Source organism: Excalfactoria chinensis, chromosome 8 (genome assembly GCF_039878825.1).
Source record: "Excalfactoria chinensis isolate bCotChi1 chromosome 8, bCotChi1.hap2, whole genome shotgun sequence".
NCBI lineage: Eukaryota > Metazoa > Chordata > Aves > Galliformes > Phasianidae > Excalfactoria > Excalfactoria chinensis.
The window spans coordinates 3,076,431-3,094,807 of record NC_092832.1 but is presented as its reverse complement, the minus strand read 5'-3'; the positions used below and the strand labels follow the sequence as shown (position 1 = coordinate 3,094,807).

General features: G+C 39.3%; 1 protein-coding gene across 2 annotated transcripts in view; it reads right to left on the bottom strand.

Annotated features, from left to right (window-relative positions):
- KIFAP3 (kinesin associated protein 3) overlaps positions 1–18,377 on the bottom strand; it is a 60,919-nt gene that overhangs the window by 28,163 nt on the left and 14,379 nt on the right. The window contains exons 11-17 of one of the 2 annotated variants that reach the window (XM_072343136.1): positions 8,954–9,054; positions 4,928–5,036; positions 3,659–3,771; positions 2,642–2,819; positions 2,318–2,443; positions 1,838–1,936; positions 536–621 (exon numbers count right to left, since the gene is read on the bottom strand). In XM_072343136.1, coding sequence (XP_072199237.1) covers positions 536–621; positions 1,838–1,936; positions 2,318–2,443; positions 2,642–2,819; positions 3,659–3,771; positions 4,928–5,036; positions 8,954–9,054 — 812 coding nt within the window. The remainder of the gene's footprint in view (positions 1–535; positions 622–1,837; positions 1,937–2,317; positions 2,444–2,641; positions 2,820–3,658; positions 3,772–4,927; positions 5,037–8,953; positions 9,055–18,377) is intronic. The other variant, XM_072343135.1, reaches the window with a different exon arrangement.

The window sequence follows — 18,377 nt, the reverse complement described above, 5'->3', positions numbered from 1 at the left end:
TCTTCCTATCAATGACTAAGCCATGAAGCTGAAATGAAACCTGTTGAAGAGCTGAGACAGTATTCAAAAGTTCACTATCATACTGCCTGCTCCCCCAGCAGAAAACAGCTTTAGAACTGCCTCCCATGTTTTCTTTATGGAAAAACATACTGGCATCAGGCATTGTAGAAAAAGCTGAATAGAAGCTGCTGGGTAACAGGAGCCATTTGTTTGGAGAACTAAGACATTCTGAAAGTTTGACATGCTTATGCACTGCGATTAATTCTATTTTTATTTAGGTTAAAAAAGCATTCCTTGAAAGAGCTCACAGTGTATAGTTTACTGTTATGAATTTTCAAATCATACGTGTGCATTCTGGAAGGCTGGTACACTGTCTTGAATAATGATTGTTATTACCCTGTGTAAAGTTAGCTTCTACTTATGTGATTGCACATGGAAAACATTCAGTTTATAAGTACGAACATATTGCTATCCTGTTATTACGTGTCACCTAAAGAGCAGCTCTTGAAGGAGTGATGAGAAAAATCAGACCTACCGCTATAATGTCCAGAGTGTTGTCACAAACTTTGCGTATCTCAGCATTTTTATCATGCATCAGGTCTATAAGATATGCTGGAGCCTCTGGAAACAAACTGTTAAGGATAAAAGCTGGGGTTTCTTTGCACAGTCCTATCTTCTTCCAATTGCAAATTTCTTTAAGCAGCACAGTGAGGAATTTTCTATCACATGTGAATTTCAGCAGCCTTCTCCCCTACCACCTTTTTTTTACATCACCTTTTAAGATACGCCAATAATCTCCAAAAGTCATGAAGAAATAATTAAGTACTTCTACAAAAAAATCTGCTACAAGGAAATCTGTATCTCTCTGATTTTTGGTCTAACACACGAGTCCAGCTCTGTGGAATGGTTTAATATTTCAAGAACATCACTCCTATAATCTTTCATGAGTTCTACCATCTAAAAAGCTTCCAATGTATTTGGTTCAAAGATAACAGAAGAGATAACAAAATGAGAGTATTATTATTAGAGTGAGAAACATTACTTGAATCTTAGCACTAAATCATAACAGATATAAAGGCAAATACAATATTCTTTAAAATCTAGACTCTCAGGAGGTAAAACAGGAGAACATCCCAAACAGCTTTTCAGATATTCCTCGGGGCTCAAGAGAAGTAAGAGGTAGTCCTTACGTTGTTTGCAAAATAATCATTAACCTGCTGTCCCTACAAGGGTCTCATTCAACCCACTCTGTTTCAGTACTTCACATGCATCTAATGCCTACAGAGATGCCTCTTTCCACAGCCTTTGGATCACCTGAATAAGCTCAAAATCAACATCAGAAGTGACTGAAAAAATAAGTGACTGAAGAGAAGTTACAAGTCCTGTATCAAAAGCTGATACGCCAAAGTTTTAATAAAAAAAGTGGATGAAAAATGCAAAGCAGGCATTACTTATGGTATCTAGTTTGATGTAAGAAAACACTAACATAATTCTATTTACTTAACTTCAGACTATGCAGCATATAAACATAATATGCAAGCTTCTTGGGCTGCACCATGTTTCAATTAAGTTATCCCACAGACTATCATTAACAAGTCATAGAATAATTCAGATGGAAACAAAGGCTCATCTAGCCCAATGTCACCCACCCCCACCCATTTCAAAGCAAATGAAATCTGAATCTGTACTATTCATCCTGCACTCCACTCTACATTTTTTCCTTCAGCTGAAATAAACCATTTACAAAGACCTCTAAAACCAAGAGATTTATGGGCCAAATATCAGCAATGGCAAATTAATGACAGTAATTCTGTATGTTAGATCATTAAAAAGATACGAGTTTCCTTGATAATGACATCTCTGGTGGCTTGGTGGAAGACCATCTGATAAAAAACATAGATGATCTGGCAGACAAACTCATCATCTTCCTGCTGAGCTGCGAGGGAAAAAGAAAATACATAATTTAAGATCTCACATTTAGATGCTCTTGATGCTTAGAGAAAGCCCAGCTCTTACACTATCAGTAAGACAGTTCAGCAGTACGCAGAAAATCCAACTCCTGACAATAAAATAGAAGAGCGTTTCCTTCCCTGTTGCAGTCAAGTAGAAAGATCAGATTGCAGCACTAACTGTGAAGGTATAAAAACCTCAAATATATCAAACCACTAGTTCACTATTCCTTTATCAGCGTTAGAGTAATTGCTCCTCCTTTCATATACAAAAGCCATAGCCTTATCTTGAAAGAGAACAGGAACAGAGCATTTGGTTACAAAACAGCTATTGTAGCTAAATGTCTATGAAAGACAAGGCAAAATACCATTTAAAAGCTCAATGAGGGCAGGAATGATTCCAGATTTGGCCAGCAAAGCAGCACAAGAGTCGTCCATAGAAACAGTTCCAATCATTATCACCACTTCTAAAACAAGGTCATCTTCTGCAGAACCTGGAAGTCAGAAGACACAAAGCACTGCCTCTTAGAAATTCTTGATCCTTTGTCAGTTGTATTTTTATTTGCAGATACAATTCTGCTTTTCAGTGTTCCGTCTCCCCAAACCACCACTAGTTAGAGGTACACAGACTCTACTCTGAAAGAACATGCTTCAAGTACTCTGAAAGACACCACTTTGAAAGACTAACCAACCTTTGTACAGACCTGGTTTCAGCTTATCCTTGAGGTATGGAACAAGTTTGTACTCTTTCAGCACAAGCTCCCAATCCAGATCTGGTAGGGTCAAGTTTGCAAGTGTTCCCAAGCATTCAATCACAAATTCTTCCTCTTCATCATTTGATATTTGAGCTGCCAAATCACCAACATAATCCTAACAAAAACACATCAGAAGGATAATAAGCATTGGAGGCAAACAATCTGGGGTTCTGAAGGACTCAAAAACTCAGTCAAATCAAAACTAGTTCTCAAATGCTAAAGAGACTCTTCCCCTCAAACTGAGGCCAATAATAAGGCAGTTTCGCTTGCAGTTCAAAAATGACTCAAGCATTTCAGGATTCCTCCTCTCAGTCTTCCACCTTTAAGGGATATGAATCATTTATTCCGATGTTCCATAAGAAGTTACTACTGTGCACACTAACAGTTTCAGAAAGCTTTATCAGAGCATAAGAGAACGAGGAAAGTGAATAGCACATTTTGTTAGTGACAGCAGCAACATCAACTTAAAGACTTCAGGAAATGCCTACAAGGTTTTCAAATATAGGAGAGTCAAGAATTTTACTTACTAATCCTGGACTGTTTTAAGACAAACAGATGTTAAATTCTTATTTTAATTACACATTTAATTTACACATTATGTCATTCCCCCACCCCTCCCTTTTTTTTTCCCCAGCATCCAGAATTATCAACCCAAACCAATTAACCAAGTGAAGGAAAAAACTACTTTGTTCACTAGCTATGAAAGCAGAGGCAGAGGATAACTTAATTGTTATGCACACTAACAATTGCTTTTGTTCTGCTTGTTGTTCATTTTGGAACAGAGTTTTATTGGATACAGCTTAAGATCTGTTTGTTTTCTCTATCGTGAGGGACCCACCTAAACCAGAATATAAATACCCACCAACCCATGACACCTGTATAGAAAAAGTACAGCAGCCAGGCTTTTCCATCAGGAAGAATCAGAGATCACATTAAGCTACAGACAGTACTTACAATAAACAGGTTTTTAGTAGGCCCATCATGTTGTGAAATATTCCTGATCATCTTCATTAACAATGGGTCCTTAAATTTCAGCGCTCTCTTCATGAGCATCTTCAAGCCATTCCCTGAAAAGTAAAAGACTCAGGAAGCCCTTCAAATTCAAGTGAGAAATATACTGGCCCAAAAGAAAAGAAGAGCAAAAAAACACTTCAAAATTCAAAAGGAAAAAGTGAAGAACCTGGACAGGAACTATTTCTTCTCCCAAGCTGAAAAGGTAGAACTGCTCTGCACAAGTTCTATAGGTTCTTTAAACCAACAAACAATATGTACAAACAAACGTACATACAATATGTATGTGAGACATATGACTTTCTGTCAGAAAAATAACTAAGTGCTTCAGGTGGTCTCAGTCACTTGTTCAGATCAAGAGAGGTTCTAGATTCAAATCATTATCCTATTGCAAGTGGAGGTGCAGCACAGCTCTTGGTACCAGTTCAGGAATCACTCTCTCCACCCTAAAATACGTCATTACTGTTCTACAAGACTATCTACCAGACACATAATATGGGAATATACATACAGACACAGATCTGATAACACAGGGCAAACTGCACTGTTATCATCACATTTCCAAAAGATCACCTTGCCTGTAACTGTTACTGGCTTAAATTAATGGCATTTTCCCCTTTTAAAGTCTAGAAACATATCACAGCAGCCCACAGTGAAAATTCTGAGCACAACTGAAAATCAGAGCTATTAAATAGCAGCGTGCCACTCAAAGCTGCTAGAATGCAAATAAAGAAACTCAAAGAGCAATTTAGAGAGCTACTGAACAAAATGCAGACATCCATAGCACTGAACAATATACTGGAATACCAGAGATACTCTACTAAAAGAACGGAAGATTGCAATTAAACAGCACTGTGCTATTAACTCTGTACTGGTCGGTGAAACTCTGGTTAGCTGAAGGTGGACTCTTGGGAATCAGGCTGAATAAAACCTCCATCTCCTCATACAACCATAGTTTCCAAAAGTAACGTCACCAGCGTATTTTATAGAACTGTATGAGAGATGTGGGCACGAGTGGCTACTCAGTGACATTGCCACTGAGACCAACAACCGCAGAGGATATCAGCACATATTTGCAACCTCACTCTAAGCAGGTGCATATATTTTAAACATGCACATAAGTAAACATAACTCGAATACTTATTTCCGTATATATTATGAGAATCTTGTCACCCCCCCAAAAAAAAAACAGTAAAATCTCAGTATGTTCACCTTCACAGATAAGTTGCACATTTCTTTTGTTAGCAGCAAGGTTAATACAGAAAGAAATAAGCTCCAGGTCAACTCTCTCATCAGGACACTCGAAGAGCATTTTCATCAGCTGCCAAGAGACACAAACACGTTTCAGTCATTCCTTTTTCCAAAGCAAAGAGCACTGTAATGTCAACTGTCATAGTTAAGAATTCAGCACTTCCATAGGCACAGTAAAGTTACAGGAGCCAAAGGCACAGGACGTCTGCTTCTGTGATCTGGGGACGACAGTTCTTATAGAGTGCCAAAGGCGGCAGTCACTCATCACCCTGTAACTAACCCAAGTTATTCTACTGCTACCACCAAACTCTCTGGTTTTGTGACATTTAAACTTGTGAGAGAATAAATGTTGTTTATTTATTTTAATATTCCGGTAAGTAAAATACAAAATACAAGTTAATTCCACCGAAAATAAAAATATCACCTGGACATTTAATCAAATTATGATTATGCAAACAGATTAACTGCAGAATAATCTACCGCTATTTTGCTTTCAGATTTCAGGAGGCACCAACCTGAGTTCATATAAAGAGATATATAACCCTATATATCTATATAGACTATAACCCTGTTCAGACTGAAACTCCCAGATTCCTCAGGCAAATGACCTCTACAGTAGCAGTTTTGTTATTTTAAGTGGCACACTGAATACATGAGCATGACTCAAATACAACTCAAATACATCTGTTTCCCTTCTTTGTTTCCAGTTGCAGCACAAGTTGCACTGCTTCCCCACCACAGGGCTGCAGGACATCACCCTACTTGCTACTAAAGCCTGCTCTGTTATAAGACATCGAAGCTGGCAATGCACAGCAGTGTGATGACAACACTGAGATTACTGCAAGTAGAAACAACTGAACCTAAAGATAAGTGGGACAGAAAATACCATATATTGAGCTCAACCTATCTCAAATAGGCACAGGAAGAAAAAAAGGCTACAAGTAAACATTTCATATTTGTGCGCTTGCCCCCTGGTGGCAACACAGTTTGTCATACATTGAACACTAAAGAAAGTGAGTAAACAACTCATTTAGAGCGAAAAAAGGGGAAAATATATATATATGTATATAAATCTGGGAACAAAAGGATTGTATGAATTTCACTTCGAGATATTTTAATGCAGCACATCATAGGTTTTTCTCTTAGCAGACAGCATGCTGTCATCCCAAACGGACCCCAAGCAAAGCCATACATAGTTATGTTTCAACAATTCCTAATCTCTTTTTCCTGGGACTTTCATGTACTGATTTAAAAGCCATCGCTGATTTCTTCCTCCGTCTCTTAAAAGAAGTTGACTCAGATTTCCCCAGGTTCCTTTAAGAACTTATAAAACCTCTACTTTATTAAGTTTGTAAGCCTGACAGTCACACAAGAGCGAATTAACCAGAGAAGAAAGTTGCCACTTAACAAGTGGAACATGAGTATTCCAAAACCACCCCCTGCGACTATTCTGTTACAAAACCTTTAAAAAGAGATCTTTTTTTAAGAACCCTTCAAGTAATTTGAAGGGAAACATTGTCGTTACATACACAATGCAAAATCTGTGGAAATCAGATGTTTAACAAGAAGGAATTACGCCGTTAATTACTGAGCTACTTCTCCATAAAGAGGAAAAATATATCCAGTTTCAATTAAAGTCGTTCAAATTTTAAAATAATAGTTTAGTACGAGCTCCATGTTTCCCATTATGTCTTCATTTAATTTGATTGCTTCTTGTGCCACTTCAAAAGGAAGAGTAATTGCTGCCAAATAGGAAATATTAAAATTAAATTTGTTCTGCTTTTACTATGTCCATTGTCATCTTTTACTGATTTAACAGGAAGGCAGTAAAAAGACTGCAGCATGTGCAATGAAGAGGCAGTAGTGTTCAATCAGACAAGTCCCATATTGAGTATCAGATACCACAGACCAGGACTGAAATCACTGTGTCTAGACTCTCTGGCACCTGCCTTCACTTATTTACCAGTGACCAGAGGCCAACCCCCACAGCTCTCTGCTCACATACACCTCTGTCCAACCCCCTCCCCGAGCCCAGCTCAAACATCTTTGAATGATTATGCCAGAACTGCATGCCTCAGGAATCTTTTCTGACCGGCTACTCCCTAACTCTGCTGTTTGAAGTGATGCTCTGGTTTCTGAACTTCAGCAGATAATGGCGGACAGGAGCAAAGGGTGCTGTCAAGAGAGGACGTTTACCAGCATTAAGCTGAAAAGAAGCTTATAGATCAAAGAGGGGCCAAACAGGACAACCGCGGTGGAAAACATGTGGGTAGCTGCAGAGAACCTTGCGCACCGCTCTGCGGTACAATATTAAATATCGCCATGACATCACTGCCTAACCATGCCCTTTGATTGGCCAGGTTATTACCAATAAATGCTTTTATAAGCATCTGGATGGCATTTGCACCTATTTAAACAAAACACGCATTGCTGAGGTCTAAACAAGAATGAACTGTTAATACTCACTTTTAACTGTTACTAGAATAGCACCCACTAACTCCTACAGTCTGCATGGATGTTTACCTGGGACAGCACATGCAAGCCCCTGTCAGGCACCTCACACGTACAGAATGACAACGGGGATGGATTTCCCAATTGCTTTCCACAACAGCTAAACATTTGGTATTGAGAAATCTTTCCAATTTTGCAGCTTTATCCAAAGACTAACGCAATCTGTGAGCTTGTTCCACTAGGCCCTGAATAACACCCTGCAGCACTACTTTGAGCAGCCACTGCCAGTCAGGACAATGAGGTTCACTAAAGCTCAGTATATGATATTACTGAAGTTTCCACAGCTTTACATTCAGAGTAGGGGATCTACGATGCAAGCCAAGATTTCCTGCAAGCATGAAACAAACAAACACTGAAACACAGCGCGAGAATTCATTCGGCAGGTGATCATTCAGAATAAAAATACAAACAGGTCCCTTGTATCATGCAGATGTCACAGCAAAGATACTTCTGGGGCAGAAAAAGAAATCAGGATGATGTTGGCAGGAGGATTTGGTAACATACACCAACATACGCTACTCCCACCAATTCTCCCTTTTCTCCAGTATCCTCCACTACTTGGAAAACATATCACAATTCTTGTCGTGCAATGATGACCAGAAACATCCTGAAAATTTGCCACGGCTACTTCCTATTGTAGATGAACTTGATGCTAAAAACATGCTTGACAGGAAAAAAGATATCATGGTACAATTCTGCAAAGGCTACCAGAGTGCTTTCTACATTTACGTAACACAAGCTTTCTCAGCTCCAAGCCTCACCAGGACTAGGAAAGAGGCTGGTAAGAGAGGATTCAGTGTTTAAAAACAACCACCACAAAACATACCACAACCCAAGAGCAAAAGAAACACACAAAAAAACCCCACAAAAACATGATATGATGCCTGTGTGTGGGTGAGGAAATACTGCTAAAAAGTTAAGAAAAAAAAACTCCAGCAGATAAGTGAAGAACCCTCTATGGCTTCTTATGCACGATTGCAGTTGGAAAGGAATTGTCATGCAGCAACGTAACATTGCTTGGCAGCTTTCCAGTTCATATCCTGTAACACTGAAGACATTGAAATTTTGATACCCGACGGGGTCAGAAAAGAATGCCTTCTAAAAAACATAAAGGAAATACTTTCCACGAGGTTCCCCTATGGATCTACTCTGTACAGCTTCTCATTTCTCTCAAGCGTTTCCAATCTTCCTTAGAAATTCATCAGGTTGTATGTATTATTTACTAATTAATCAGTGTAGCTCTATGGTCAGCAGTACTGACAAATAATGTCACCTATCCTTTTTCTGAGGACCATCAAAACACAGCGCGAATAGTCAGACTGCCCAACGAGTAGGATGCTCACCACTGACTCAGCAGCACCCTGCCTGTTCCCATTCTCACCTGTGGGTGTCAGTGTGAGCTCTGCTATCAGTGAGGAAAAGATAAGCACGTGGACAGGCACATCTTGCCACCTCATTGTATATAAATGTACATACCTGTGGGATACAGTCGGTATACGCAAACATCGACTTGAAACGATCATCCATGCTTATGTGATACAGAATACACATAGCTACTTGCTTGTAGTTTTCATTTGCTGAAAGAAAAAACAAAAATCCAAATGAACAAGGACGGTGTTTTAGGTATCGCTTGCATTTAAAAGAGGAAAAAATGAAAGCACAATGATTCAAGTTAAAGGGAGGAATATTTAAAATAGGAATGCAACATTAATGAAAGAGTCCTATCTGACACGTCAGAATGAACAACACATTTGTGTGAAGAGGGAATGAAGGCAACGCCAACTTTTACCCTTTTTGCCAGCACCTCAAACCGTTTCCTTAGATCCACTTTCTAAGGAACATACTTTCTGAAAGAATCACTTGAGAAGGATGCGCCATCTAGAGAAAGCCTCCATCAGATTCCAGCCAGGAAATAAGTTAACTAACTAAGCATAACACTAATGTAGCTGTGGATATTCCAGTTGAAACAAGGTTGTTCCAAAGCAAAATATCAAGGAGCGCAACACCAGAGAAACAAGAACTACTGCTCTAAAAAGTGTTGCAGAAGGAATCCAGTGCCTTTCAAGTAGATCATACACTGACTGTGTTAAACTGTGGGTATGCCAATGTTCCATACATTTAAGAGAAAATAGCAGATTGGCACATTAGCACTTCCCAAACAAAAGTTTAGAAGACAAACCATAGCAACTAGCACAAGTAGGTTGTGGACTATATAACAATTTAACAAAGATTCTATCAAAACAGTGTAGGCAAACCTAAGAATGCTTGTTAAGAACAAAGCTGATGTGTTTGCTCCTGACTGCCGAAAGCTGGACTGACTCTTGAGCTCCCCTCTAGCCCCACTTTAGCAGAACACTGGCTTCCTATGGGATAACACACTCAACTGAATGTTTATACTGGTTAGGCCAGTTTGCAATCAAGTCTTCAACTCAGAATTATTTCACAGTTCTGATGCAACTGGTCAGAACTACCTTCCCCCCCAGTTTACCTTAAGCTTAGTTAGAACACCTCCCTAATGCTTTGGCAAAGCACTGAGATCCCAAACAGCAACCAATCCTGTTAATCATTTTTCTTCTCCATACATCACTGGAAACTGCAATTTCCTTAAGCAGCAAGGACACGATGCCTTTATCCTGAGAATGCACATTTGTGTCTTTTTACAAAATTGAATTAGCAAGAAAAAAAAAGCCAGCACGAAACCCTTCCAGCAGTTGTTATACAACAGTGAAGTGATCTTTCTCAGGCCAAATCTAAAAGCACAGCTGACCTTCCAGCCCCTCCTGGCATATCACCTGCTTCAAAAAACACAAATCACCCAGACCTGACTTGTATCTCAACCTTCTAGGCGCTAACATCTAGAGAAAACATAAGGACCAACTCTGAAAGCTGCATTAAAAGATGATGAAGCATACAAATACTGCTTGAAGAGACCAGAACAAAGTGTTTACTGTTTGGTACTTCTCTGCTGGCTTGTCATCTTGCCTACCTGTTCATTTGCAGTGACATCATAAATCCAACAATTGCATGGAAAAAGAAACTCCAAACTTTATATGTACAGCTAAAGGCTTCTCATAGGCCAATACAGAAACGTAAAGAGTAAATTATGCCCACAAATTTCATAGGAAAAAAGCAAAGGAAAAATAGCTGTTTACACTGCTCTTAACACTTCTTTCCATGCCTCCACTTAAAACTCAAACATCACGCTTCAAATTTAAGACTTGGATTACAATTACACTTTGCTGGGTAATGCAGGAAACGCTGCATGAATAAAAGGCAAACTAGTAAAGAAGTCAGAAAATTGGCTACTCAGAACAGTAACGTGGAAAACAGAGGGACATTGAGACAGAGTTGTAGCAGGTACGAGCTGGCAAGGCAGGCAACAAGAATGTTTAACCTCTCTATTTGATGGCATTTTTTCCCCCACCCTATTTTTACCAATTGTGTTTGTGCTAAGATAAAGCCTTACATATGGTAGCATCCGTAGTTTAATTCCCAGTATTTGATAACACTGGAAGCTTGCTTTCAAACAAGACAGCTACTGTAACAGCCAAAGCCTTCCATTTTTTTTGAGGGAAGGACACACATTACATACTTCTTCCTCCCTTTCTCACAAGTCCAACATGTTGTACTACCATTTCTGATGCCCACAGAATACCCTTGGTATCGATGACACCACTGTCTTTATTTCTAGGCTTCCAAAAATAACGAAAAAGACCTACACACGCACCTGAAGTGTAGAAAAAAAACACCTAAAACTTAAATCATTTTATCCAAACAAACCCCCTCACCAGCACTCAAATCATTCTCTCGGAGTGGCTTCCACATGACAGATTTCATGACTCACAAAAGGCAGAGACGGTCATAATTTTAAAAAGTAGAGTTGAATTTAAATGAACTGACCCATCATCCCTGAATGCCCTTGTCCTACAGGCTGCTGCTGAAGGAATGGAGGGGGTTTGGGGGTTCTCAGGGGCACAGTAAGGAAGTACTTTTCAGTTGTGAATATGCAGGGGAAAAAAAAACTGGATTCTCCTAACTTGGGGATGAGAATAAACCTCAGATCTGAAGTGAAAAGAAAACAGGGTGCAGCTAAAGCAGCTTTTAAGGATTCAACGGCATCTGTATTTTCTTTAATTTTCCATTTCCCTTTTAATCTCTCAGAGCAGAATTTCAGACCAATTTCCAAGCTCTGGTCTCACTTTCCTTATGAAAGAACTTTGGTGGAGAAGCAGCAGCAGCACCTTCTCACTTTCATCAGCACTCTTGCAAAACTGTGGCAACTCCTGATCCAAACAATCAAATGCTTCAGGAAGATCAAGAGCAGATGAATGTTCGTTGGCACAACGAGCATGATTTAATGCAACTGTTAATCCCACAGTCAGCCAGGAAGCATACAGCCTACTGGAAAGTTGACTGGAAAATGTGCATAATTACTACATCCATCCTTCAATAGAGAAGAGATTCAACAGCTCCAGTGCTACGAACACTAAGTATCACCTTAGGAAGTAACAGTCTGAAACCAAATCCACCAATGAACCAGTGCCATCCTGTTACATAGAGACCTCACTCTCAAAAACGTGAACTTGCAGACACTGATTACTATTTGAATATGCCAGTACAAAAATCACCTTTTTGTTGTTGCTGTTTTGTTTCCTGTTTTGTTTTATATACATCTAAACGATGATAAATAAAGCTTTAAGTCAGTCACTGTTTAGAGACTTTAAAAACCTGCCCAGTTCCTGACCAAAGAATAGCCTTCCAAAGCATGGGGGCGATACCTCTTTACTTGTGATTGCTATGGAAGGCCACACATGACAAAGCAGACAACCTAAGAAAGACTTCCCTACGACTTGGGGCAGTAGGCACCAATTATTCTCCTAACCAGAAAAAGCAAGAGGGGGGGAAAAAAGGCTCTGCCAAATGCATTCATAAAAGTCACCAAAGTTTTAGTAGGGTGCCAGAAAGCTGGGGCCTACAAATGCAAGCAGTTCTGAGCATCAGGCATTTTAGCACTGAAGGTGGAATAGCCAAATGGCCTAAAGCACTGAGGGCAGCCCTGGAAAATAATGGTCTAGTCATTATGGATTCTTCAGGTATTCACGGCAATAAAACATGAATCATAATGAACTCATTGGATATAAAATGTAAGGGTCCCAAGCACTTTGATAGGATTTCCAAAAGAATTTACCATTAATTAACTAAATAAGTATTTGAAAGTGTTACTGAATTATCCTTAGTTCTTATACAGCCATTCCAGAGAAATTGGTCATTCCCAGCTGAGTGCAGTTAATGCCTTAACAAACCGGTCATTAACTGCAGTTACTGATTTTGTGGGAATTATTGTGTTATAAAATACATTCAACAGTTTATAGAAACAATACTTAAGATTTTTTTTTTTTGATTTTTTTTTTTGCAGCTGTAGTTCAGCTGGAGCAGCTGGGATGGAAAAATATCAGCTCCCTCGGGCTGTTTTCACAACTAGTTTTCTGCAAATTAGAGAGGGAAATAAATACACGATGGGTTCTCAGTTCAAAATGGCTTCAGATTTTTAGCCTTTGAACATTAATAAGAAGCCATGTGCCAGATCCACAGACCGGTGCCTGAATTCTACGTTTAGTTCTTAGTAAGGTTAAAGAAAGAATGGTACCAGTAGCTGAAGAAAAAGTGACTTTTTGATAACAAGATCTGGTCCCGTGTTGTAGTTGAGTATGTGAGCTTAAAATAAAAGATCCTCCATCAGCTCCACAATAACAGAAGAGAAACCCCGAAGCTGTAAAACTGAATCAACCGTTTGAGTTTCAGCAGCAGCATTCAACTTTCAAATGCTAACGTAACAATGAGAATATAAATTGTGGGCTAAATTATTCAAATGTAAGAGCATTAGTAATTCAAGTAGCCATCATTTCTAATGGACTCATCAATGTACCAACATTAGATGTGACATACGCCCTGTTCAACTCACATGCAAAACATTAACTACACTAAATCAAAACCAGAACTCAAAAGAAGGTAAGTATCTATTAAAACAGCAGAGTGAATCTTCATTTCAGTTTCAAACACTGATATTCTTAAGTCAAATCTGTTGCAACATTATACAGTTAAGAAATATAATCAGATGGGAATGTAGCAAACTGAACACAGTACCTACATACCATCTCACACTGCTATCAGAAGACTCTATTTGCATTTAAGAGGAGCTTATTCATGTGCATTAGAATTAGCAAGGAGGGAAAAAGACATAACAGAAAGGTATCACAGCTTTCCTCTGTCTAGCATTATTCCTTGCAAGCAGCACTGAAACAGTTGGAACAAGTCGCTCCACGTGTGGTTTAGACACATATTGGTTTGATCTACATATGTAAATATAAATCATATTGGATATATCAGTTTATTTTATCAAGAGAACCTTAAAGACTTTGGAAATCTGCTCGTACTCAGAAAGACCAGGCTATGTAAATAATGTTATTAATTACCAGCTAATAACCCTTCTTGTACCACCTTCATCTGGTTTGAAACTGGCTTCCTACCACAAGCCTAACTTAAAATCCACATTTCTCTCTGTTTTCCTGCCTCAAAGAGCTAAGCACATGCACACATCTGAAACATGGATATACTTATTCCTCCCTAGGAAACAAAGACTTCTAAAAGAAGACAACACGTAGCCACTGAGTGAGCAAAATACTGCTAAATTTGGCTATTATGTCATTTTCTGAGGTTTGCTCTTTTTACAGGAAAAGAAAGAAACACTTTTTTGTTACTTAGGACGTCCCCCAATCAATCACACAGCAGTACAGCCTTGAGCAGCAGTGGTTGGAAAGTTGCACAGTAGAAAAGAACCAGGGGTCCTTTCCTCAAATATGGGCCACTGGTGTGTCCAACAAGGCCAACATCACCCTGGCTTCTATCAGAAATAGCATGACTAGTAGGGCAAGGAAGTGACTGTCCTCTTGCACTAACACCACCGTTGAGACTGCACTTCAAGTACTGTGTTCAGTGTTTGACCCTCGCTACAAGAAGGACACTGAGGTGCTGGAGTGCCTTCAGAAAAGAGCAGCAAAGCTGTAAAGGGCAAGAAAGCAAAACTTATGAGGAGCAGCTGAGAGAACTCGAGTTGTTTATTTTGTAGAAAAGGATGCTGAGGGACAAGCACATAACTATCTACAACTACCTGCTAGGAGACTGCATCAAAGAGGGTGTCAGTCTCTTTGCTCAGAGGACAAGTGATTGGACACAAGGCAAGGGCCACAAGTTGTGCCCTTAGACTGAAAATCAGGAAGAACTTGAATAACTTTTTCATGAAAGAGCTGCTCAAGCATTGGAACGTGCTGTCCAGAGAAGTGGAGGCATCTCCAATCCTAGAAATGTGTGGCAGTGGCACATAGAGACATGGTCAAGTGGTGGGTGGGCTTGATGGTGCAAGTTAAATGGTTAAGGCTTAATGATCTTAAGGGTCTTTACCAATCTGAATGATTCTATGATTCTAAGAGTAAAACTGCCTTACCCTTACAGAGATTTTCCAAGAAACTAGAGCTGGTTAATTGAGCTGTGAAATGCTTTAGGCATCCAAGCAGTGTCCTTTAAAGCTTTCAGATGTAAGTAGCTTGTGTAGAAGACTAGGTTTAATTTGTACAGATAAGAACGAAACTGTTCTCACAATATGCAAAGAAACAACTAAAAGAATTCACTTAACTAAGCAGTCATTAATTGTGAGCTCCAGAGCAGAAATACAGACTCAGGGTGGGATCCTTTTTATTCCTTATATTTGTGGATTTCCAAAAAGCTCAGCTAAGCCTCATGTTCCCACCTCTCCACTGAGGACCTGTCATTGCTGCCACCATAAGCATTTCTCTTTTCAGTCAATGTTCACGAAGCTGGTTTCCCCTACGTGACTCTCAAAGTTATCTGCTTCAGTGAAACAAACAAACAACACAGCTATATGTGAGCAACATGGTGCAGTAAAGAGCCTTCACTCATCTAAGTCAGTCTTAGTATTTAGAGTAGCAATGTTTCACCTGTAATGGCTACAGAATGAAAATATACTTCACTTCTAAACCAACAGCACTAAATTAGAGGATTCAGAGAAGCTGAAAAGCTTAAAATCCCACAAGCAAATACAAATATTTTATGAACTTCAGTCATTCCTACTGATAACTTGCAATTTTCCAGTACTGTGAAGCAGGGATATGAGAAAGTTTTATGTTAAGTAGAAATCTAGCGTTATTTATGAATTTATTTCTGCTTCAAAGGCAATGTTAATGATACTGGAGCCTCCCTATTTTCAGTTTTATATTCCTCAGCATGAGAAGCCAGTTTTACTTTAGTAATACTAAAGTCATCCATCTAAATCCATTGTTAAAGTACCCAAGTAAGTGCTGAGTTCTCAAGCACGCTGTGTACCCAGCACTCTCCTAAAGCCAGACATGCTAGTTTTATTTGAATATCTAATATGAATTTAAAATTTGAATGCTAAAGAGAGTTGGATTGTTATTTATTTTAAACTTTTGGCCACACTCACCACGAATGATAAAAAAAAAAAGCTACCATTAAAAGAAATCCCTTAATAATTACTGCTTTCCAACAGACCAGTCCCTGTAGCTGAACTATTACTTAATGTGCTACAGCCAGCCTCTACTATAAAGGAATAGAGACACCCCAGGCAATATTCACACAACAAGTATTGGAACCAGCTGCTGCAGAGCCACCTTAGGAAAAAAAGGTTTCTCAATTTAATTGGGAAAACAGGAGGAAGCATAAATTTTACTGCCATTAATAACTTCAAGCAATCCTGATATGACTTCACCTCACCCTGATGGTTGGACATGTGCTTTCTGTTAGGGTCTTTGCCACATCTGACCCCCATTGTTTGCTCACTTGATCAGGTAAAAAAAGCCAACAAACAAAAACCTATGTTTCTTTATAGGATAAACGAGGCCTATTAAAATCAGAAAAAACACTGCAGTAGCCTATAAGAAGCTCCATTTTCCAACAGATGTGTGAAGCTCCATAATAAGTTCATTACAAAAAGGCCAAGCAAACTCATAAAGAGAACACATCTACTTTAAGCCTTCTTAAAAGAAACTTTCATAAAAGGAATAGAACATGAGAAAAAACAACCCACAGCACTCCATTAATTACAGAGCAAAGTACTTCTTGGGCTTTTAAACAGCAGTCAACATACAACACACCTTGGCTGCATACCATTATCAAGACCTGCTTGTTAAGACATTGAAAATACAACTGCTTGGCAATGCTGTGATCGCTCATTAAATTTAACTTGTAAGGAGTGGAAAAATATCAAACAAATTTCAGCAGCTTCTAGCAAGCAAAGAAGAAAAGCGGGTATTCTAACACAAAACTCAAGGGTTCTGTCAGTGGATCCAGTGAAGGCAGGCTCTTCAGTGAAGAATAAATCGCAGACTGACAAAGTAGCTCACCATCCCTATCTCCAGCTTAAATAAAGAGCTTGAATATAAATAAGAGCTTGAATGCAGAAAAAGTCTGACCTACTTTGGAGTTTGTAAGCTATTGCACAGCTCCCACACTTCCACCACAAATTAGGTGCCTGTTACCTCTCAGTACGCAGACAGTAAGTCTTGGAACACCAAGACATTTAGAACATAGATCAGGATGCTCATGTTAATAAAGTACATAGGCTCAGTATGCACTGTGCCCAAGAAAACTGTACTACTTGCTGCTTGGACTGATCACATGGCACTTCACTGCAATGTATAACAAACATTACTTGGCTAAATGGAACTTGAAACCCATAACAACAATTCTTTCAGTCACAGTAATTGGTACTGAAAAAAAATAACCTGCGATGTTCATCATTTTTGAGGTGGAACACCCTGGCACTGCGTAACACTTCCACAGACACATCCATAATAACCCTTCTGCACTCCATGTCCCATTTAGGCTGAAATTTTAACTGGCAGAATTCTGCAGCACTGTTTTTCAGCTCACAAATCTCCACGTTCAATGAGAGCTTCATTTTAAAAAGCAGCTCATAATTCTGAGCAACAATGATGAGATACTTTAGCCTGGCTTCCAAACATATTGAGTTCTTTAAACATGGCTTGCACTGGGAAGAGAATAAAAAACCAACAAAAACCTAATTTCAAGACAATACACATTCAATACCCCTAAGAACTGTCCAGCAGCTCAAAAGGATGAACGCACGAATCACAAACCATTTGCTCCCTGCAAGCAGTCAGAGTTACTCTTTCAAGGAACAGATCTTCCCTACCAATTTACCTTTGGGTAGCAATGTATTTCCCACTGCAAGAGCTCCCACACCATTCCCTAGCGTTTCTATCATTCTGTGAGAAATTACTAACTCATGGGAGGACACAAACCCCAGCACTGCTTGCCACATCCTCTATTGCCAGGAGCCTTTTCTGAACGGGAGTCCAAGAAGAGGAATATGCAGCCTGCCATCACACGCACAGCAGCACTCAGCTGGTTCTGCTGAGCAAGCTGCCTGCTGGTCTCGGAGAGAATGAAGAACTATTTGTTTCACTTCACAAAGAGCAAGAAACCGCTCAGACACAGCACAAAAGAGCACCCTTATTAGAATAATGTGAATCACAAGCTGTGCATGTATTTAAGATCTGTACCAAATTTTGCATTTGGTTTGGCCAGTTAACTGAAAAACAAAGTGGGTTTGTTCCAAACAAATAGTTATTTCACTCTTCCTTGCAGACAATGTTTTATTTTTCCTGTCTGCTGCCAGAGCATTTACTTTAGACACCAATCACACAGGGCATGGACTGTGAAAAAAGAAGGGTCACATTTCCCTTTTGTCTAACAGTAGAATGCTCACAGGGATTAAGAAAACAAATTCATATCCTTCCTTTAAAGTTTAGCTTTGTTTTACCCTCTCAATGAGAATGACCTCCAC